Genomic DNA, 23,220 nt, shown 5'->3' with positions numbered 1-23,220 from the left:
GACTTTGCACACTTTCCAGGTTTCACACTTCTCTTTGCTTAATTGCAGGGAACAGTTTTAAAACCCATCATTGCATCTCATATTAGAAGGTGGTGTTGCCATCACTCACCGCTTGAAGAGAACTAAACTGTCTCATTCTTTTGGAAAGCTATGAATAATACGCTTTCTGTATCATCATTAAAAGAAAGAGTGGCTATAATTACTTGAGAATTGCCATTTTATGTTACTGCTACTACAATTTTGATTACAAAAATATTGTAATATACTAACTACTTTGCAGGTTAATATTATAAATACAAAAAATTAAAGGATATTAATTATGATGGCGTATTATTATGGGTTAAGATACCTGGCAGTTTAAAATGTCATTAAAGGTATCCCCACCTTTAACGGCTGCTACATTTAAATTGTGTTTACATTAATTGATCATTTATTAGAATCCAGCAATATAAAATCATCAGAAAATAGCCATTCTGCAAAATGAGTACTTTTAGTTTTGGTACTTTAATTATATATTATTTTTATTTTTATACTTTTGTGTTTTTTTACTATAGTAATATTTTGACCTTTACTTGTAACAAAGTAATTATACGCTGTTGTATTGTTATATGTCAATAAGTTAATGACATGAGTACTACTACCACTGCTATAGACTCTTACAAGAGGTCGGAGGTAAGGTATTGACCTCGCTTGGTTGAGGGTAGGATAGGTTGTCAGGCAGCGAGTCTTGCATTCTCACTAGAGTAGCTCACTGTGGTACATAATGGAACTGATCCATCCTTATTGTTATCTGTTTCTCCAGTCCTTTACTACTTTGGAAAGTCTACTGTGAAAAAGTTCTGAGAAGCAGTTTAAGCACTCCTGGATTTCTGGCACAGACCCCTGAAGCCCCTCAGGCCGTTAGGATCCTCCTGCACCTGCAGTGTCCCTGCAGGTCCACAAACCCTGAACGCATCTGAGCCAGCCAACACGCGGGATACCACACGCTGCCTGTGTCTGCCAGAGGAAACAGCTGTGTGTAGTTCACTGTGAATCACATTCTCGACATGTGTCTGTCGACCAGATTCTACAGCCCAAACAAATGTTGCCTGCAGGTCATTATGGCTAGGTGTCGCCTCCGTTTATCTGCTTCTTTCCTCTTGTGTGTGTGTGTGTGTGTGTGTGTGTGTGTGTGTGTGTGTGTGTGTGTGTGTGTGTGTGTGTGTGTGTGTGTGTGTGTGTGTGTGTGTGTGTGTGTGTGTGTGTGTGTGTGTGTGTGTGTGTGTGTGTGGAGTCCTCTAAGGATGTCTCTTTACAAACATCCTGACACCCACACACTCTACAACAGCTCCTGTGTATTGCTATTTTCAATATACTTCACTAACACAGGTTAGTGTATGAGTACTATAATATAAGCAACAACAAATGATACTGATCTCGGCCTCTTATAAAAATGTAGATTTCACCTGCTGTCAACTACTGATACAAGTGTGAATAGGCCTTTATTTCTAAATTCAGATATGCTGACTGACATATTCCCAGGGTATTTGTTTAGATTTCGTAAATGAGAATGTAAAATTCTCAAGGAATCACACGTGAAAATACCAATTTCACACGAAATACCCATCTTTAGTAATATCACAAAGAGACTGTGTCACTGTGATACATTGATATGAATCGCTCATACAATGTTATAAAAACATGTGAATCTGAAAATGTCATACAACAAAGTCTTGCTTTCAAAATCATGTGATCAATGGAGATCATTTTACATATTAAAGACTAATTGATGTATAGACATTTTACATGTGACATTACACATCTGAATACAATAACTTAGCAACTAATATCTCCTTTAAAAACAACAGTTGTATAAATTCAGATTATAAAGGCATTCTGTTCTGTTCAAACATCTCACAATGTCGGGATGTCCATAGTTTCAACATTCAAATTCCAATACTATTCTCCCAAAACCACTGCATACCATTTCAAACTATTTCAAATGGAGATTATACATTTGAATGTTCCTGTTTTTATCTCCCGGCTAACTAAAATATCTTACTTTTCCAACACTGTTCCGAACAAGACTATATACTGTGATACAGCAGCACAGTGTGTACATGTGATGTCATACTTTGGTGATAACTCCACACCATGGTGATGTTTATATTTGTCATGATCCTCACTAACTTATTTTGGCCTTTTAGATCACACCTGCTCTGCTCTAATGGTTATCTGAGATGAATCCATGAACACAACAGTGCTGCTAAGAACATGTACCTGAACCCACCGGTATAGTAGTATCAAGGAAGAGATCTCTAATCAGAATCCATTAAGGGGACTTTATAGCAACAAAAACACGACATGTGACCACTAAAGCATAACCAGCCTACTAACTCCTCTAACACTGATGCCTATAAACCAGCTTGACCAAAACATTCTGTATTTTGATGTTGAACGTGACACGGTGCATGCAGTCTTACCTGTCCCGATGCCAGGCTCTCCCTGTGTGCTGGTTAGTGGTTTAGTCCAGGTAGCTTCCCACCCCTTACTTCTGTCTGAAACAAGCAGCTCCCAACTTAAAAGGGAGGAGGAAAAGAAAAAGGCCAGCCCCTCCCCTCACTGAGAGCAAAGTTCAGCTTCCTGGTGTGCACAATGCTGGGACACACTGCTGATACAGTGCAGATACAAGTCACTGTAAGAGGATAGCAGTGGGATCATAATGGGATGTCCTCCGTAGCGGTTATAGTACACCTGGCTGGCTCAGGGAGCAGCAGTGAGGAGACAAAGGAACTGGTTATGCAGCTTAGAGGGCAGATAGCAGCAGACCTGCTCTAAACCACTGGATGAATGAACTCAACCCACGTTCACAGGAAGCAGCGCTTGTTGCAACCTGCACAGTGGGTCATTACAGCTGCTCTGTAAACTCTGTGTGCGAAGCAACAATTGCGAAATGCACATTTAAGAGGTGCAGTTAAGCTTTATAGCTCTATTACAATGGTTTCATCATCTTTCTGCAGTGCAACCTGATCTGAGTATCAAAATACAAAAGTAATGTAACCTGATTATTTTTGAGGCCATTGGATTACCTCAATATAAGATGCAATGAAATAAATAGAAGAGAAAAACAATAACAATACATTTGTTTTTTGACTTAAGTTTCTAATGTAAGACAACAGAACATTGTGACGTTAGAAAAGAAGAAACCAAGATATTTAGGATAAAAGATGATGTTATCTACAGGAAAAGCTGCTTTCATGAAGCATATTCCGGCAGCAGCCTTTCCACCAACACTGAAACACATGAGCACAAACTACAGTTTAAAAAAGCAGAAAGAAAATCTGAGCTGACAGAAAATGCTCCGTTTTAGTTGAATACACACAGTTAAGCTCACACACACTATTTTATGAACATATAGGTTCACCTGCTGAATTAAAGACAACAAATGAAGCAAAGAAAGTGAAAACCATAAAGCAGATTCAGGCAGTAGAAGATTATATTCACACTTAAAGTATTATCCTACAGAACAGAACAGCTGACAGAGAAGAGATAACATCTGATCCTTTACATCAGACACTATGATCTTTTTAGTTTTTACCAACACTGTAATCGTGCCAGTCATCCCCAATGTTAAATAATGTAACAGTAATCTAAATAATTATTGTTTTATGTAACTTTAAGGAAATAAAGTAACTTTTTTTGTATCCTGATTATGTAATCCCGTTACATATAATCCGTTACCCCCCAAACCTGTTGTTTTGTCAGCCAAACTCACCTCATTGGCTCAGCTCTTTATATACAGTCATGGCTCAGCTGTGAGTGCGCGTGTAGTTCCTTCCCCGGCCAGAGAGTGGCGCTGTGCGTGATGGCTCGGGTTATGGGACTGTGTTCTGTTTCTCAACTTCCGTTTTATTTCCTCTTTCAACGGTACTGACTTTAGCTCCTTTCGTTCCATGAATTGGTGACACTTATGAAATATTAATGCATATTCCGACAATGCACAACACAGGGACCAGGCTTGTGTTTCACCGGACGGTCCGCCTGCTGTCACAACGACATTAGCTCTCTGTGGTCGGCTGTGAGCTCACCATGCCGCTCGCTCCGGCTAACCAGTCCCACCTGATCCGCTCCAGTCAGAAGGACGAGTACTACCAGAGCTCCCTGAGGAACACCGCCAACGAAGCCTTCCAGACTCTGGCTGGTGAGAGCGTTTAATAAAGGCTTCTTTTCACTAGGTGAACAGTTTCAAATGTGTTCAGGCTGCTGCTGTCAACCTTGTGTTTGGTGAAATAATGAGCCAACATATATATATATATATATATTTAAAGTTATATTGTTCTAAAAGCTTCTTGTTCTGGGTTGATTAAGAGTCTGAATCGCACCGGGCTTCATGCAGAAGGTAGAGTTGGAAGAAGTAAAAGTAGTAAAACCACACTAGAAATATGTTACAAGTAAAATACATTCATTAACAATGTTAATTAAATATAATTACACAATTATAAGCAAGTTAAATATACTTAACAGGGTTCGTACGGTCATTAAAAACCTGGAAAAGTCATGGAAATTTAAAAAGCTAATTCCAGGCCCTGGAAAAGTTTTGGAAAACAATATTTTTCCCAAAGTTTTTGGAAAAGTCATGGAAATGTAACTAAAGTTGCATCAAATATAATTTATATTGTATCTAATCGCCGAAATAGTAATACTATAATGATAATAGATACTGTATCGTATAGTAATGAAATGTAAAATGGCATTTAACTGTCGAGGTGTTTCGCTGGGGAGAGATTTGAGTTGCTTCAGCGTGTAGAAGCTAGTAAGCTACTATTGGATTTGTTTCATATGCAGACCTTATTTTCCTGCTCCATGTTCAAATCAACCATTTTCAGTGGCTCCGCTGAGAAAGAGTCATTTATTTGGTCACTTATTTTTGGAATAATATATGATATCAGTAGATCATAATAAGTGAAGCATTAATGTGTTAATTTAGCAATTTGTAAAGAATGAGATAACTTTACTGACTTTTTATACTGCCAGATATCTCCACTCATAATAGTACATCAAATGTCATTAGTCCATTTAAATGTTCTATTAATAATATGAACCTGCAAAAGTAACAAGTAACTCATCTTTTCAAATACATGTAGTCGAGAGTTTTAGCTAGTTTACTTCACTTTATCAAGTAGAGAAAACTGCTGTCCCGCCCATACTAATACAGTCCTAAGTGGTACACACACAGCCCCTGTATATTCTCTAATGCTCCGGGGTTAGGTTGAAAGTGTCACATGTTGATGCTGGCAGGGCTCCTGCGGTCCACCTCGTGTTTGGTGAACTTATTCATTTAGGAGTGAAGAGTCAAATGTGATATGTATCATGCACTCTGTCTACCGGGTCAAGCACAGTAATATATAACATGTTCTGTTGGGTTAGTTTGAACATACTACATCAGTGTGTGACAGACACTTTCTGCTCAGTCTGACGCTTATAACAAATACCAACTGGTTATTATCACAATCAAAAGTGTTGATTGAGCACGTGTTTGTTTAAATGTCTATCTGTGTAGCTGTACTTTCAGCACTTCAGGAGGGTCTCAGGTTTCAAGTGTGTTCACTTCCTGTAGGATCCAAGCGATGGCTGGACTGGAGGAGAGAGATCGAGCTGCTGTCAGACCTGGCATACTACGGTTTAACCACATTGTCAGGTCATTAAGAAAGCTCACTTTACTATGTTTAACAAATGTGTTATTGTAACTCATCTGTGAGAACTGCTATCACACTGCTGTGTACATGCTTCTCTTATTTGAATACTGCTACTGGTACTCTTTGTGGTCCACCTGGATATGTCTTTTTGTAACTTGTAATTCTTCTATGTTATGCATGCCTCCTCTTAATGAATGTGTTTGCAGCTCTTTTGCTGTAACGATGTCATTTCCCCTCTGGGACCATTAGAGGTTTTCTCATTCTGATAGTTAGTTGTCTTGTGATTGTCCTTCTCCCCCCCAGGTTACCAGACCCTGGGCGAGGAGTACGTCCACATGGTCCAGGTGGACCCCACTAAACACCGGGTCCCCTCCCGGGCCAGGCGGAGCCTCTTTGTCCTCCTCCACTCCTTCTTCCCTTACCTGCTGGAGAAGGTGCTGGTGAGCCTGGAGAACGAGCTGGAAGGCGGGGGGGCGAGGCAGCGGCAGGCAGCGTCCCGGTCCTGGAGCCTGGAGGCCTGGCTGAGGAGGGGGGTGCAGAGGGGGGTGGGGCTGCTGCCGGAGCCCCAGAGGAGGGCCTGCCTCCCGGCTGTGTCTGTCCTCCGGCAGGCTCTCACCCTGCTGCAGCGCCTCCATGTGGCTCTGTTCTACCTCAGCGGCTCCTTCTACCACCTGTCCAAGAGGGCGGCTGCCATCACATATGTACGTCATGTAGATTTCTTTACATGTCATTTATAGCACATATTAGACCAAGTAGAAGCATGTTTTTTTATTTTGTAAAATTCTGATCCACGAGAAGGCCCTATGTCTGCATTCATACTCTCACTCTCTCAACCAAACATCCAGCGCTGGAATGTAATTAAGTATGTACTGAACGTTTTAGGTATTATACAATACTTTATACTTCTACTATATTACATTTTGGAATCAAAATTGTACTTAATGCCACTACATGTATCTGACAACATGTGTTACTGCTTATACAACATATAAATCAACCAATGAATTATGATGTACTTATATGGATTAAGATCTCCTGTAAAAAGTCACAAAGTAATTTAGCTCCATTTTTATTAACTGCAAAATGTAAATAATGACCACATGAATAGATCACCAGTAATGTTTCCCAAAATGACCGTTCTGCTAAAACTTTAGTAAGTTTACTTCAGTAAAGTAATGAATGCAGGTCTTTTTTCTTGTGAGTATTTCTACATTGTAGTATTATTCATTTTCATTTAGTAAAAGATCCAAGTTCTTCTTCTGCCTCTACTAAGTACATATTTGAGGTACTTGTACTTCAGTTGAGTATTTTTTGAATGATGCTACTTTATACCAATATTGTACTTTCTAATCCACTAATGTATTTTACAAGATGAGTTGCTTGGCATATTGAGGATATTAATACACATTGTGAATCCACTAAGGTTATATCATTCTATTATATAATGTATTATCGACCAACAGTATTTAGTTATTAGAATGAGCTCCACCTTTACCAGGTTCACATTGAAGTGACACATTATTGCATCAATAATTGTAATACAATAATAAAACATGAGACTGAAATTGGTCATACTACATAAGAAGCTCTTTTAATCTATGCTTTGAGTATATTTTGATTCTAGTTTTACCTGAGTAAAAGATCTGAGTACTTTGTATATCAGAGGTCATGTGTTTGCTACCGCCACTATGTGTTCATTAGTAATTACAGTCACAAGGGGCTGGACTGTAAATGTTTTTTGGATTGTTTGGGCTTTTGAGTTAAGTGCATGACGAGGTCACCACTAAGGGTGTGTGTTTGTGTGTGTATAGCTGCGTGTGGCGGGGCTCCAGGGCGATGACGGCACCATCAGGAGCAGCTACAGGCTCCTGGGGGCCCTGTCCCTGCTGCAGCTCCTCATCACTGTGAGTCTGCAGCTCAACAACTACAGGAAGAAGCAGAGAGCCCGGCAGGAGTGGCAGCTCCACAGGAACCTCAGGTGCACACTGCCAGAGAACACACACTCTCTAAACCTGCATTCAAAGTACTCATCCTTAATCTGAAGGCTCATCTTTCAGTGACATGTGTTGTTACTTACTTAGAGTTCTTCTTCAAACCAATCAAACCTGGCCAATAGTTGTTCATATTTCCTGCAGCACAGTTCTGGCAATTGTTGTTTGTTTTCTTATAAACAATATATTTATTGACTTTCCTTCATTTCTACAAACTCTGTAATGACACAACCAACACATGACAAATACATATCTGATCTTTCTCAAGGGAACTAACTCAAATATGACTTTAAAGGAAACATATTCTGTTCACCTTCATATTAGTATGTAGTGTCTCTACGGTGACTACTACGTCTCCATGCTTTAAGGTTCAAAAGGTGTCCAGAGCCTAGTCTGCTCTGATTGGTTAGCTGGCTCTGTTGTGAAAGGAAAGGGAAAGCCCCAAAGAGCATAATAGGGTAGTAATATGTTTTTACCAGCAAAAAAAGAAGTACATCATATAATGTGCGGCTGTGGCTCAATGGTTTGGTGTGCTGGTCTTCGGATCAGTGGAGCACTGGTTCAATCCCTGCTGCAGTCAGCATGTGGTTGTGTCCCTGGGCAAGACACCTCGCCCCACTTTGCTCCTGTGGGGATTACCCACAGTGTGTGTAAGTCACATGAGACTTACAACACATGTGGTGACATGTGTTGTAAGTACATGTCATGTAATACCATCATTTACTAGCAGCAGTCGTTAGATTTCTACGTAGCAAACCTAAGATCAAAGACACAGGGTTGGGAGGGTTGCTTTGTAAATGTAATCCGTTACTGATTACTGAATGGCTCTGAAAGTAATCTGAATACAGTTCCAGTTACGCGTCTTAAAAAAGTAACGTAATCAGATTACTTTTGGATGACTTTCTTTTTCCATCACAGATGGGTATGTTTTGGTGTAGCCTACAGGAGACACAAAGCAAAAGGAAACTGAACGTGTTTTTACTGTTTTAATGGTTTATAAAGAGCACAACTGAAACATCACATCTGAAACGATGTAACAACATAATACACTTTCTGGGGATGCAGCTTGGGATGTGAGGAGTGAGGGACACGGCTTAGAACGAGCGTGTCGCCTTCTGTCCTGACAGTGTTGGCAGGACATGAATTAAAATGTCGAACTCGGACTTCATTTTAAGGACATTACGGCCAGGGGTGTAGTCGAGCTATATATGTTTAAGCACCGGATTGGCAAAACAGGAGAGTGTGTGCACCAGTCTGCCTTGATCTATGAATTCATGTCCGTGACTCTCACAGTATCTGCTGCCCGCAGCTGTTTTATAGAAGGAAAACCTCCTTCACTTCATGAAATCTCTGCAGCGCCAGGAGGCAGCGGGAGGGTTAACTCAGCCTCTGAGAAGACGAGCACGCAGTGCCTTTCACGCACCGCCTTCACTGTGTTTACCTTCAGAATCATTAGAAAGGCTAAAGAGCGGTGTGGCTGATGTGTTTTAACCACACACACCTCTACACACACACACACACACACGATTTAAACGCAGACTTTTGTTCCTCCATGTTTCGCTGTTATTGTTTCACTGAGCGGACCCGCCCCTTTTTTTTCAAACGCTCCCTTTTTTGGTCCATCTGCGGCGGTAATAGGTTTTGTGGGCTGTGATGATTCGGCTGTACCTTTAGTAATGAATATTAAATGTTGTGAGGAAATCTTTCCACCAATAATTCCAATAAGTAATCCAAAATGTATTCACTTCAGGTTTACGAAAGTAACTGTAATCAGATTACTCGTTTTTCAAATGTAACGCGAGCTGAATACAGTTACTTGATTTTTGTATTCTGATTACGTAATGCTGTTACATGTATTCCGTTACAACCCAACCCTGGCCACACCATATCTAAATGTGGGTTAGATCCATTGGATCTAATATTGTAGACGGGTATTGTGCAGTTTACAGGTGATGAGTCACGGTACCTACTTTGGTTCTACATGGTTGACATAAAGGGGACGGTGAGGAGCTGAAACTGTGCCTGATTAGGGGATATTTGTATCCCGTCTTGTATTCTAAACTGGATTGCTTTGGATTTGGCACATATGGATATATTCTTGTCATAATTCCACATATCTTCCCATGTCAACTAATTGATAGTATGGTAACATTTAGTTGAAAGAATTTAGTTACACAATTTCTTTAGGTCTTAAGTGAACTATTAATACGATTGAGAATGCTGATTGTACTCCCTTAGAATCACCATGTGTGTATCAGCGCCTCACCCAGGCTACCGTGAATTCTTGAAGACAAAACACGAAACTTTTTCTTCAAGAATTCATTGGGTGTATTATTGATTTAAAAAAATATCTGGGGGGTGAAGTATTTCTTTTAGAATTGAACTTTATATAGAAGTGTTGTGCTGCAGTCAAAATTGTAAAAAGTCTGATGCTGAACTTTTTGTCTGCAGTCCTCAGCACACACACAGCGGGGGGGGGCCCCAGGGGGCCAGCTGTATGCTCTGCCTGGAGGAGCGCAGACACTCCACCTGCACGCCCTGCGGACACCTCTTCTGCTGGGAGTGCATTACAGAGTGGTGCAACACCAAGGTCAGCTGCAGCACACCCACTCTCAAGCACATCTCAGAATAGAAGCTTATTACCAAGTAGGTTCACTCACCAGGAGTTTGCTTTGCTGTAAATGATGCATACAAAGACAAAAATAGAAGAATATGGTTTATTTTTTTAAAGACAGGAGCAAAATAAAGTACTATTATAAAAGCTATTTCAAAGACTATTGTAACTATTTGAAAATTAAGGACCATATTTACACAAAATATAAATATGTAAGGAACTGAGTACAGTAAAATGAATTAGGACAAATACTATGAACAAAATAGAAAGCGATGCAAGTTTTAAAAGAGTTAGTGTGCAACTTGTTAAAAGGGTTGTGCAGGATTTACAGTATTCAGTACTCGCAGTATGATGTGCATTAGTGTAATGTTATTCTGGGCTGGACAGTAGTCGGTGGGGGGGGCCGGGCCTGGTTGATGAGGGGAAGAAAGTGTTCAGGTGGAGAGAGGTGTTGGTCCTGATGGAGCGCAGCCTCCTGCCATGAATGGAAAGACAAGAGTGTTATTTAAAGAGCTTACTGTCCATCCATCCATCCATCTTCTCCCGCTTATCCGTGGTCGGGTCGCGGGGGTAGCAGTTCCAGCAGAGAGCCCCAAACTTTCTTTTCCCTGGCGACATCAACCAGCTCTGACTGGGGGATCCCAAGGCGCTCCCAGGCCAGCGAAGAGATATAATCCCTCCACCTGGTCCTAGGTCTACCCCTCGGTCTCTTCCCAGCTGGAAGTGCCTGGAACACCTCCCTAGGGAGGCGCCCAGGTGGCATCCTAACTAGGTGCCCGAACCACCTCAACTGGCTCCTTTCGACGCGAAGGAGGAGCGGTTCAACTCCGAGTCCCTCCCTGATGACCGAACTTCTCACCTTATCCCTAAGAGAGACACCAGCCACCCTGCGGAGAAAACCCATCTCGGCCGCTTGTATCCGGCGCTTTCTGTCCAACTCTATTAAATATTCTGCCCCCAAAAAATGTATCACAAGGTACGCAGAGGTTTTCATGTGTCATCTTGTTATCAGAGTGCACTGACAAGTGTGAGAAGCACGAAACAAGCACATTACTTTGAAAGGGATCACATTTCAAGCTTTCTTGACGATGCATTGAACGCTAACTTTTTTGACTCACTTCAATTAGCTGACACTTTGATCCACAACCAATTAAGATGATCATTTTCAACATGCCTAAAAGCTAAGTGCTTCAAACTGAAGTGAGATTTGTGTTTATCGGCCAAGGTGCAGTCGAAACAGCTGGCTTTTCAGTTTGCGATGGAAGATTTGTAGACTTTCTGTTGCCCCGGTAACAATGGGTAGCTCGTTCTACCATTTTGGAGCAAGATAGTAGACAGGTGTGTTTTATAGCTGAGGGGCTCGATTGGCTGTTGCAGAGTGAAGTGCACGTGCTGGAGTGTTTGGTTTAACCATGTCCTGGATGAAGGAAGACCGGATCCCCTCACAGCACGGTAGGCCAGCACCAGTGCCTTGAAGTGGGTTCAGGCAGCGGAGGAGGGGGGTAGTGTGGGAGAATTCTGGGAAGGGTTCAAACCGGTCGGGCTCCTGCATTCTGAATTAGCTGCAGAGGTGGGATGCAGGAAGTCCAGAGCTGTGACAGTGAGATGACAGGAGCCTGGACCAAAACATACAGTAGGTCACCTTCTCAGTCAGTAGATGTATCCTCCTGATGTTGTAGAGTGCATCTATAGGAGTGGGTTGTAGCAGTGATGTTAGAAGGGAAGTTCAGCTGGTCGTCCAGGGTCACACCCAGAATCCTTTGCAGTCTGACTCTACAGAGGTGCTGATGAAAGGTCATGGATGGAAGGGTCCTTACCTGGAGGAAGAGCAGCTCTGTCTTGTTTAGGTTAGATAAGCAGAGCTTCCTTTTTCATGTATTGTTGAGATTCCTTTTTTAATGAAGTCCAATGAGGACACCACACTTTGTCACCCTGCGTGGCCACACCCCCTCTGATCAGGGTAACACTGAAACTGCCGGGCAGCAGCAGAAAGTGCCACACTTCCCCCTTTAATCATTGACATTAAGTGGTCTATAAATGCCCCCAAAAGTCAGAGGCAATCCAAAGCACTTCCTCTCTTAGTTTAAAACAATAACTAAATGTAATCCAAAAACACATTAAGACAGGAAGCCTCAAACAGAAGAGCCATTAAAACCCTAACATATTTAACAGCGCTTTCTAGCAGTTAAAAGGAACATCTGTCTTTCTTCTAACCAGAGCACAGAGCCATGTTGAAAACATCACATCATGCTTATGTTCTGTCAGTCTTCAGCCAACACTCACTAAGATCAACAAACCTCTGAATTAGCAAGTGCCCAAACTTTCAGATGAAAGATGTCTGTTTTCTGGTTAATGTGCTCTCCACAAGCTGCCGTTTGTGTTCAGCCAAATAAGAAACAATGATCTAGCCCATCGTGATATCAAAATCTTACAATACAACATTTGATGCTTCTCATAACAATGCTTTAGGTTACTGGCATGTGGCACAGTCCAAATGACTCAGAGCTTCATTGCACTCTAAATCACTCTGCCTTTGTTTGTCTTCAGATAATTCAAGATAAAACCTTAAGTGAAATAAATGTCAGTTTATTATACAAAATACAAATGGCGGGTTGAAGTTGACTTGGCATTGATTAAAACTACACCAAATATATGAAGGTTAAAAAACTCATTTGTGATGCGTGTTGCGCAGGAAGTGGGGTGGTGGAGGGTTGCCGGGGGCTCTGGTAGGGTCATCTGATGTACTGATGGGGGGCACACCATCCACTGGTTAAAGCTTTCATTTTTAACCGTCAGGAAAATGTGCTCTTTATTCTAGAGACTGCCCACTGTGTGCACAGCTGCTAATGAAGCTCTGTTTAAGGGACTACGCGCTGTCCCTCTCTACGCACTGTCCCTCTCTCTACACTGTCCCTGTCCCTCTCTACACACTGTCCCTCTCTACACACTGTCCCTGTCCCTCTCTACACACTGTCCCTCTCTACACACTGTCCCTCTCTACGCACTGTCCCTCTCTACACACTGTCCCTGTCCCTCTCTACACACTGTCCCTGTCCCTCTCTACACACTGTCCCTGTCCCTCTCTACACACTGTCCCTCTCTACACACTGTCCCTCTCTACGCACTGTCCCTGTCCCTCTCTACACACTGTCCCTCTCTACACACTGTCCCTCTCTACGCACTGTCCCTCTCTACGCACTGTCCCTCTCTACGCACTGTCCCTGTCCCTCTCTACACACTGTCCCTCTCTACGCACTGTCCCTCTCTACGCACTGTCCCTCTCTACGCACTGTCCCTCTCTACGCACTGTCCCTGTCCCTCTCTACACACTGTCCCTGTCCCTCTCTACACACTGTCCCTCTCTACGCACTGTCCCCTCTCTACGCACTGTCCCTGTCCCTCTCTACACACTGTCCCTCTCTACGCACTGTCCCTCTCTACGCACTGTCCCTCTCTACGCACTGTCCCTGTCCCTCTCTACGCACTGTCCCTCTCTCTACACTGTCCCTGTCTACGCACTGTCCCTGTCTACGCACTGTCCCTCTCTCTACACTGTCCCTCTCTACGCACTGTCCCTCTCTACGCACTGTCCCTCTCTCTGCACTGTCCCTCTCTACGCACTGTCCCTCTCTCTACACTGTCCCTCTCTCTGCACTGTCCCTCTCTCTGCACTGTCCCTCTCTACCCACTGTCCCTCTCTACGCACTGTCCCTCTCTACGCACTGTCCCTCTCTACGCACTGTCCCTCTCTACGCACTGTCCCTCTCTACGCACTGTCCCTCTCTCTGCACTGTCCCTCTCTCTGCACTGTCCCTCTCTACGCACTGTCCCTCTCTACGCACTGTCCCTCTCTACGCACTGTCCCTCTCTCTACACTGTCCCTCTCTACCCACTGTCCCTCTCTCTGCACTGTCCCTCTCTCTGCACTGTCCCTCTCTACCCACTGTCCCTCTCTACGCACTGTCCCTGTCCCTCTCTCTGCACTGTCCCTCTCTACCCACTGTCCCTCTCTCTGCACTGTCCCTCTCTCTGCACTGTCCCTCTCTACACACTGTCCCTCTCTACGCACTGTCCCTGTCCCTCTCTACACACTGTCCCTCTCTACGCACTGTCCCTCTCTACGCACTGTCCCTGTCCCTCTCTACACACTGTCCCTCTCTACTGTCCCTCTCTAACGCACTGTCCCCTGTCCCGCTCTACGCACTGTCCCTCTCTCTACACTGTCCCTGTCTACGCACTGTCCCTGTCTACGCACTGTCCCTCTCTCTACACTGTCCCTCTCTACGCACTGTCCCTCTCTACGCACTGTCCCTCTCTCTGCACTGTCCCTCTCTACGCACTGTCCCTCTCTCTACACTGTCCCTCTCTCTGCACTGTCCCTCTCTCTGCACTGTCCCTCTCTACCCACTGTCCCTCTCTACGCACTGTCCCTGTCCCTCTCTACGCACTGTCCCTCTCTCTACGCACTGTCCCTCTCTACGCACTGTCCCTCTCTACGCACTGTCCCTCTCTCTGCACTGTCCCTCTCTCTGCACTGTCCCTCTCTACGCACTGTCCCTCTCTACGCACTGTCCCTCTCTACGCACTGTCCCTCTCTCTACACTGTCCCTCTCTACCCACTGTCCCTCTCTCTGCACTGTCCCTCTCTCTGCACTGTCCCTCTCTACCCACTGTCCCTCTCTACGCACTGTCCCTCTCTACGCACTGTCCCTCTCTACGCACTGTCCCTCTCTACGCACTGTCCCTCTCTGCACTGTCCCTCTCTGCACTGTCCCTCTCTCTGCACTGTCCCTCTCTACGCACTGTCCCTCTCTACGCACTGTCCCTCTCTACGCACTGTCCCTCTCTACGCACTGTCCCCTCTCTACGCACTGTCCCTCTCTACACTGTCCCTCTCTACGCACTGTCCCTCTCTACGCACTGTCCCTCTCTACGCACTGTCCCTCTCTACGCACTGTCCCTCTCTACTGCACTGTCCCTCTCTCTGCACTGTCCCTCTCTACTGCAACTGTCCCTCTCTACGCACTGTCCCTCTCTACTGCACTGTCCCTCTCTCTGCACTGTCCCTCTCTACTGCACTGTCCCTCTCTACGCACTGTCCCTCTCTCTACGCACTGTCCCTCTCTACGCACTGTCCCTCTCTCTAACCACTGTCCCTCTCTACGCACTGTCCCTCTCTCTAGCACTGTCCCTCTCTACTGCACTGTCCCTCTCTACGCACTGTCCCTCTCTACGCACTGTCCCTCTCTACGCACTGTCCCTCTCTACGCACTGTCCCTCTCTACGCACTGTCCCTCTCTCTGCACTGTCCCTCTCTCTGCACTGTCCCTCTCTCTGCACTGTCCCTCTCTACGCACTGTCCCTCTCTACGCACTGTCCCTCTCTCTGCACTGTCCCTCTCTCTGCACTGTCCCTCTCTACGCACTGTCCCTCTCTACGCACTGTCCCTCTCTACGCACTGTCCCTCTCTACGCACTGTCCCTCTCTACGCACTGTCCCTCTCTCTACGCACTGTCCCTCTCTCTACACACTGTCCCTCTCTCTACGCACTGTCCCTCTCTACGCACTGTCCCTCTCTCTACACTGTCCCTCTCTCTGCACTGTCCCTCTCTACGCACTGTCCCTCTCTACGCACTGTCCCTCTCTACGCACTGTCCCTCTCTACGCACTGTCCCTCTCTCTACACTGTCCCTCTCTACGCACTGTCCCTCTCTACGCACTGTCCCTCTCTACGCGCTGTCCCTGTCCCTCTCTACGCACTGTCCCTCTCTACGCACTGTCCCTCTCTACGCACTGTCCCTCTCTACGCACTGTCCCTCTCTACGCACTGTCCCTGTCCTCTCTACGCACTGTCCCTCCTCTACGCATGTCCTTGTCCCTCTCTACGCACTGTCCCTCTCTACGCACTGTCCCTCTCTACGCACTGTCCCTCTCTACGCACTGTCCCTCTCTACACACTGTCCCTCTCTCTACGCACTGTCCCTCTCTCTACACACTGTCCCTCTCTCTACACACTGTCCCTCTCTCTACACACTGTCCCTCTCTACACACTGTCCCTCTCTACACACTGTCCCTCTCTCTCACTACACCAACTGTCCCTCTCTACACCTGTCCCTCCTCTCTCACACACTGGTCCCCTCTCTCTCCACACTGTCCCCTCTCTACACACTGTCCCTCTCTCTACACACTGTCCCTCTCTACACACTGTCCCTCTCTACACACTGTCCCTCTCTACACACTGTCCCTCTCTCTACACACTGTCCCTCTCTACACACTGTCCCTCTCTACACACTGTCCCTCTCTACACACTGTCCCTCTCTCTACACACTGTCCCTCTCTACACACTGTCCCTCTCTACACACTGAGTGTTGTTTCTCCCTCCCACAGGCGGAGTGCCCCCTGTGTCGGGAGAAGTTCGAGCCCCACAGACTGGTGTACCTGAGGAACTGCAGCTAGCACACAGACTGGTGCACCTGAGGAACTGCAGCTAGCACACAGACTGGTGCACCTGAGGAACTGCAGCTAGCACACAGACTGGTGCACCTGAGGAACTGCAGCTAGCACACAGACTGGTGCACCTGAGGAACTGCAGCTAGCACACAGACTGGTGCACTGATGCGTGTTAACCCTCTCAGGAACACGTGGAGACACAACAGAACTTTGTGCCAACATTCTGCAGTTCTTTAAGTATAAACCTTTAGCTTATTATTATTATTTTTTTTTTATGAACTGCCTCTTTTGTTTATTTTCCACAGAAGTAGCTGATTGAGAATAACATTATTGATTGTATCAGTCGAAATCGTGTAAATATAACCTTTTAATTCATTAAAAACCTTTGATTGGAATAAAATATGGGTCAAATATGTTGCTATTGCTCATGAGGTTTTTAATTAGGGTAAGACGGACATGTTTTTGATTTAAGATGTAGTTGCCCTACGGTATTTATTATCTTAACATTCACAGATGTTTTTAGTCTTCTTCTTTTGCTATAAAAGCTTGACTGTTGTATAATACAAGCCGTGTCGAAAGATGCGGTCACAAAACTACAGATGCATAAAGATCAGAATGCAGGTCAACTGAGATGAGCATTACTCTATTTAAAGGTCCCATGTCATGCTTTTCCGGTTATCACCCATCCCCTTGTGTGTTATGTAGCTTGCTCTGCATGTAAACGGTCTGCAGAGTCACAAACCCTCAAAGTACACCCTGTAGCGAGTAAAACTCTAACACAGAGAAGACCTGTCTGTGCTGCCCCAGAACGCCTCGTTGGACATTTCTCTTTTTCCATTGGTTGCTTCCTGGGTTCTGTGACGTCCAAATGGACCAATCCGTGGAGCCGTCACGTTAAGTCTCAAGACTCAATCTTTTCTCAGCTGCAGCTCCGCCGATTTCTCCTCCCTGAGACGGCGGGACGCGGCGAGGCTGTGAGTCGGTGTGTGAGCCCTGAATTTGCTTTGTAGTTCTGCATCAGGTGTCACAAAAAAGTCACATTTTTTAAAGATTTGTCTTCAAATCAACATATATAAATACGCAGATGACACAACAATAACAGGACTCATCTCAAATAATAATGAAACACAATACCTCACTCAGATCCATCAAGCAGTCACCTGGTGCTCAGAAAACAACCTCCTACTTAACACAGCAAAAACCCAAGAAATAATCATCGACTTCAGGCGAAAGCCACAGCCCAAATCACCTCTATCTATCTCTGGCAAACTCATTTCCACCACAGAATCACTCAAATTTCTTGGCACTCACATAAGTAATAACCTCAAATGGAAGACCAACACAGACCACATATACAAAAAAGCCAACCAAAGGCTATTCTTTCTGCGGCAGCTCAAGAAATACAGAGTGAGGAAACATCTCCTAATCCAGTTCTACACAGCCATCATCCAAAGCATCCTCACATCATCCATCACAGTCTGGTACAGCAGTTCAGACAACCTCTCCCGGAATAAACTTCAACGTATCGTCAATAAAGCATCAAAAATCACCTGCAGTCCCCTTCCATCACTCGAATCACTTCACCACCGACGAACTGTCACAAGGGCAAAGAAAATCATTTCTGACCCCTCCCACCCAGGTCACCATGTCTTCCAACTTCTGCCCTCAGGGAGGCGCTACAGGTCACTGTCCGCCAAAACCGCCCGCTTCAAAAACAGCTTTTTCCCCTTTGCAATACGGACACTAAATGGACTCTAAATAACCCCAATGAACAATAACAATCCACCACACCTTGCACTTTATGTTATGATTAATGCTGTCAAAATTATCGCGTTAACGGCGGTAATTAATTTTTTGAATTAATTGCGTTAAAATATTTAACGCATTTAACGCATGTGCAGAATGGCCCGCCCCATACATCCCACCAGTGGCAGCGCCAGGGTATGGCTGGGGTAGGCTACACCCATACCAAGAAATGGCTTAGCCCCACCATGAAAAATGATGTTAAAGTAAGCAAAATAAAGTCTGCCAACTCGTGCGGAGTAAATTGCACAGACAGCAGTTAGTAAGATTGATTTCATTAGCCACGGTTTTGAAAACTTTTGTCACGTAGTGATCGTCTTCTCAATAGAACATCTTTGATAACGGCGTGGTGTTGTTGCAGGAAGTCCCGACGGAGAATACTTTTGCTGTAGTACAGGGGTGCACATAACTGGTACGCAGGTTATGTGCGTAATCTGAAATGCGTACCGTCACTTGTGTCACAAAGCGCATTTGCGTACCGACGTATACTTGTGAAGCTTTTCCAGAAGGCGGTTAGATCACCGGACGACAGAGTCGGTCTCCGTGTGCACAGACAGGGCTGCTGTTAACGTCGGTCTGTACAACGGAATTGTGCCAAAACTACGCCAACCGGCTGCGGAAGGAGACTCCCCCCCTTCACTGGAGAACTGCGCTAAAACAGCTGATCACAACGTTCACACTCTGTGGTCACGAAGTACTCCACTAGGCGCGCCCCCCCCCCCCCCCCCCTCTGTCGACTTTCCTGAAGTACTACCCCGTTGATATAAATCAACACGTAATGTATCAAGACCCCACGGTTTGATGACTGATAGGTGTGTGGGTTGTCTTTCATTTTGTCACGCAGAAAAATGTTATAATAAACAGATACTGTATGTTAAATGGATATATCCGCCTTCTTTCATTTATCTTTCCATTCCCACAACAATATACATAAAGAAATGGCATATTTTGGACATAGTTCGAATGGTGATTAATCATGATTAATTAATTTTTAAACTGTGATTAATCTGATTAAACATTTTAATCGTTTGACAGCCGTTATGATATGTCTTTGCCCTGTGCTGTGTGTTGTACTTGTTATTGTCTGTTTATTGTATGGAACAAGCTGTAATACACTGCACTGAACACAAATTCCACCAGCCTGGCTGTGTGGTCATTAAAGATTCTAATCTAATTTAATCTAAATATCTCTGGAGACCTTTGCACACCTCCCTAAACTCACATTCAGCAACAACTTGTCTTGTTCTGTTGTGTTTTATAATGTCAGTGTTAGAACCTCTCTCTCACACTTTACATGTTCATAAGAACTCTTAGGTCACGAGATGGAAAAGAAGATAAGGTCAAAGAACTCCAACCCAACGGATGATCATTTTAAGAGTGCTAAATCTCAATAAATGACAAGTGTTCAAACCTCTGCAGTCTTACACAGGCAGAGAGCAGTTACTTCAAAAACAAGGTAAAGGCTTTGTAGTTAATACCTAATAACCCGGAGCCGGCTTCAGGTGATTCAATTGTACTTAAATGGTGCAAAATGTCCCCAAAACAATACGATTTTTCACTTTTTGCCATTAGAACAATCTGAAACAGCTGACATAATCTGACTCTCCACATGAAGAAATTCCAAAGATGCACCACTGTATCTGCATTTTGCTGTGCAGCCTTGTGTTGCAGAATAACAATACATTATCCTTTAACACTTAAATATGTTATTGCTTCTACATTGTCCATTTGTTATAGCTATGAAATGTGATTGTATACAGTCGAATGTGTTTATGTTAAATACAGTATTGCATCTGCAGATATTAGTCTAAGTGAGTAGTGTAGTGAAAAACGGTACATTTAGTAAAGAAAGAAATGTGACCACCCTGTATTGTACAAAACACAAATTCAGTATAATAATACATGTACACCGTTACAGTAAAGCAGAGACAATGTAAAGAACACAGTAAAGCTGTTTTACTGTTAAACATCTTACAGTACTGCCAATGAGTAACCACAAACACAATACAACCTCTAACAGTGCACAGACCAGAGGTTCAAGTATCAATCAGACCCTTGTTTGTGCTGCTCTGGTGATCCACGGTGATGTCAGGAACATTTCAGAGTCTACAATCATAGCCTTTTAAAAACGTCCCATAACACAATAGGCTGCTGTCTGTGAAGCCATGTGTCTCCAGCCTGCCCCCCCAGGCATCTGAAAAGAAACCTTGTATTTGGCATGACTCTTAGACAGTGCTAAGGTAAGTGTGATATGGAGAGAATGGGATGTGTGCAGACAGGTTCAGGCTCTGTTTGTTGTGGATGCTTAGTGATAGACATACAGTCATATCTCACACACAGTCTTAACTTCTCCTGCAGTGAGACGACCTGAGAGGATGCTGTCACTCAGCTGAAGTCTATTAACCTGCTGTTCTCCAGTTGATTTTTAAATGTACAATGATGCGTAAGGTTCATCATTTCATAAAGAGAGACAGGGTACATATCATTGGATTTGTTTGTGTTATATTGAGACAACATATTTATGAAGCAACATTAGAATTCATTTGGAGTGTGTTTGAGTCCGCTTTACCAAAGTACTTGTGATGGAAATATCTGTCTTGTATCCACAAAGGTGTGTGTGTGTGTGTGTGTGTGTGTGTGTGTGTGTGTGTGTGTGTGTGTGTGTGTGTGTGTGTGTGTGTGTGTGTGTGTGTGTGTGTGTGTGTGTGTGGGTGTGGGTGGGTGTGGGTGGGTGTGTGTGTGTGTTCTAGCATTACTATACTTGTGGGGACCTCAATCTGTTTACACAGTCACGTGTGGGGACTCGCCTCCCTTATGGGGACATAATGGAGGTCCCCATAAGGGGAATCATTCATTTTAGGGTGAAGACTTGGTTAGGGTAAGGGTTAGGCATGTGTTGGTTATGGTTAAGGTTAGGATAAGTCTCCAGGAAATGCATGTAAGCCAATGTCATGTCCCCTGAAGTGATGTATACATGGTGTGTGTGTGTCTTATGTGCACACAGCTAATATTATGAATATTCAGTTCATTTAGGATGGGTTACAGGGTTCACCCTTGGTTGTGCAGTCTGATGGCTACAGGCACAAAGGACTGTCCGGAGCGCTTAGTGCTGTGCTGAGGAGGGATGAGTCAGTGTAGTCCAAACACACTTCAGAAACTTCTCAAATCTAGCAGGTTCGTTTCAAAGGAACATTAGCAGCTAAACTCGACATTAATGATTTTCTGAAGTTTTCCCATAGCTGAGGCTAGCTGCCAGCCCTGAAGAGTGTTCACACCCAACATCCAGGCCTCACACACCTGGTGGCTCCTCTGTGATGACACCTAGCCAGGTCCCTCTCTCTGCTGACACCTAGCCAGGTCCCTGTCTCTTCTGACTCCTAGCCAGGTCCCCCTCTCTGCTGACACCTATAGGCCCCCCTCTCTGCTGACACCCAGCCAGGTCCCTGTCTCTTCTGACTCCTAGCCAGGTCCCTTTCTCTGCTGACTAAAACCCCCCGTGTTCCCTCCAGAGGGAGTTTCTTATAAATACCTTTTTGAATATTACGCATGTAAACATGTCACAGTTGAGGCAAAAAATACAAGCATTAACCTGAACATTTGCATAATATGACCTCCTTAACTCATATTCTACACATCAACTAAAATACGATTTACACCAAAAGTAAATGACACGTACTTTGCAGAGGAATGGATCAATAGAACAAATCAAATTCACTTGATAAATGATAATGTGTTATTATAGGTTAAGCTAGTATAAAATAAAGTCATTCAAATGAGCTTCACCTTCACCAGATGCAACATTAAAGTGGTGAAAACATGAAGCTATCAATAATTATAATACAATAGTTTAATATGATTCTGAAATGAGCAAAACTGCATAGTGAGTTTTTTTACTTTTGTAACTTTAAGTTTATTATGATAGTGATACTTTAAACGGTAACTTGAATATGACTTAGAGTGCAGGAGTTTTACTGAGTATTTGTACACATTACTCAAGTCAAATATCTTTGGCTTGTTATTTTGTTCAGGAATGTTATTAAGTTGTTCAAACTTGTCGAAGCTTTTTATATCACCAAAGAAAGGATGGTGATGGATGTCATCTCTTTCTTCTCATCGCTGACCTATGGTGTCTGTTTGTGGTCATCGAGCGCCCCCTGCTGGGTTCTAGGATAAACTGCTCTGGGATGTTGTTGAGTTATAGTCACAGGACAAAGAAATACTCACATCTTTTACTTAAGTAAAATGATTATTTCCACAGTGTAGAAATACTCTGTTTCATGTAATATCCCACATTATTTTACTTTAAATAAAATTGCAAAGATATTATATATTACGTGACTGGATTATGATTATTGACGCATTCATTTGTTAAATACTTTAGTTGGAGCTAACTTTAATGACTATACTGCCAGGTATCTTCACACATGAATATACATAATCATTTATTAATAATGTCGAGTAAGAAATACAATATTTGCTTCAAATTGTAGTGGATATATATTTGATATATGATGGGCCATTTATAACAAGTATTTTTTGTTTTTGTACTTATAGTACTATAGCAGTATATGCTGATGTTTAGACTGTTTTACCGTTACTGAAGTAAGATTTTGTATGCAGGGCTCTTACTTGTAACTGAGTATTTCAAATGTTTTGTATAGATACTTTTACTTTAGTACTTCTTCCA

The 23,220-nt window shown here is 43.8% G+C and overlaps 1 protein-coding gene across 9 annotated transcripts; it reads left to right on the top strand.

The window, feature by feature from the left end:
- Nucleotides 1–3,879: 3,879 nt before the first annotated feature.
- On the top strand, nucleotides 3,880–17,141 carry pex10 (peroxisomal biogenesis factor 10). 9 transcript variants are annotated; one of them, XM_034218454.1, is made up of 7 exons: nucleotides 3,880–4,180; nucleotides 5,540–5,677; nucleotides 5,979–6,376; nucleotides 7,487–7,653; nucleotides 10,118–10,256; nucleotides 16,668–16,747; nucleotides 16,888–17,141. In XM_034218454.1, the coding sequence occupies exons 1-6, from the start codon at nucleotides 4,069–4,071 to the stop codon at nucleotides 16,734–16,736; spliced, it is 1,023 nt and encodes a 340-aa protein (XP_034074345.1). In that variant the 5' UTR covers nucleotides 3,880–4,068; the 3' UTR covers nucleotides 16,737–16,747; nucleotides 16,888–17,141. The 9 variants fall into 9 exon arrangements, with proteins under 9 accessions (XP_034074345.1, XP_034074341.1, XP_034074340.1 ...); XM_034218450.1 differs by having other exon boundaries at nucleotides 7,487–7,698; XM_034218449.1 differs by having other exon boundaries at nucleotides 7,487–7,698; nucleotides 16,818–17,141.
- The last annotated feature ends 6,079 nt before the right edge of the window (nucleotides 17,142–23,220 follow it).

Source organism: Gymnodraco acuticeps, unplaced genomic scaffold (assembly GCF_902827175.1).
Source record: "Gymnodraco acuticeps unplaced genomic scaffold, fGymAcu1.1, whole genome shotgun sequence".
NCBI lineage: Eukaryota > Metazoa > Chordata > Actinopteri > Perciformes > Bathydraconidae > Gymnodraco > Gymnodraco acuticeps.
This window is presented reverse-complemented; position numbering and strand designations above follow the sequence as displayed.

Coding starts and splice junctions, on each gene's coding strand:
- pex10 (XM_034218450.1), top strand. CDS start 4,069: ATGCCGCTCGCTCCGGCTAACCAGTCCCACCTGATCCGCTCCAGTCAG. Junction 4,181..5,539: donor AGCCTTCCAGACTCTGGCTG/GTGAGAGCGTTT, acceptor CTATCTGTGTAG/CTGTACTTTCAGCACTTCAG. Junction 7,699..10,117: donor TCTCTAAACCTGCATTCAAA/GTACTCATCCTT, acceptor TTTTGTCTGCAG/TCCTCAGCACACACACAGCG.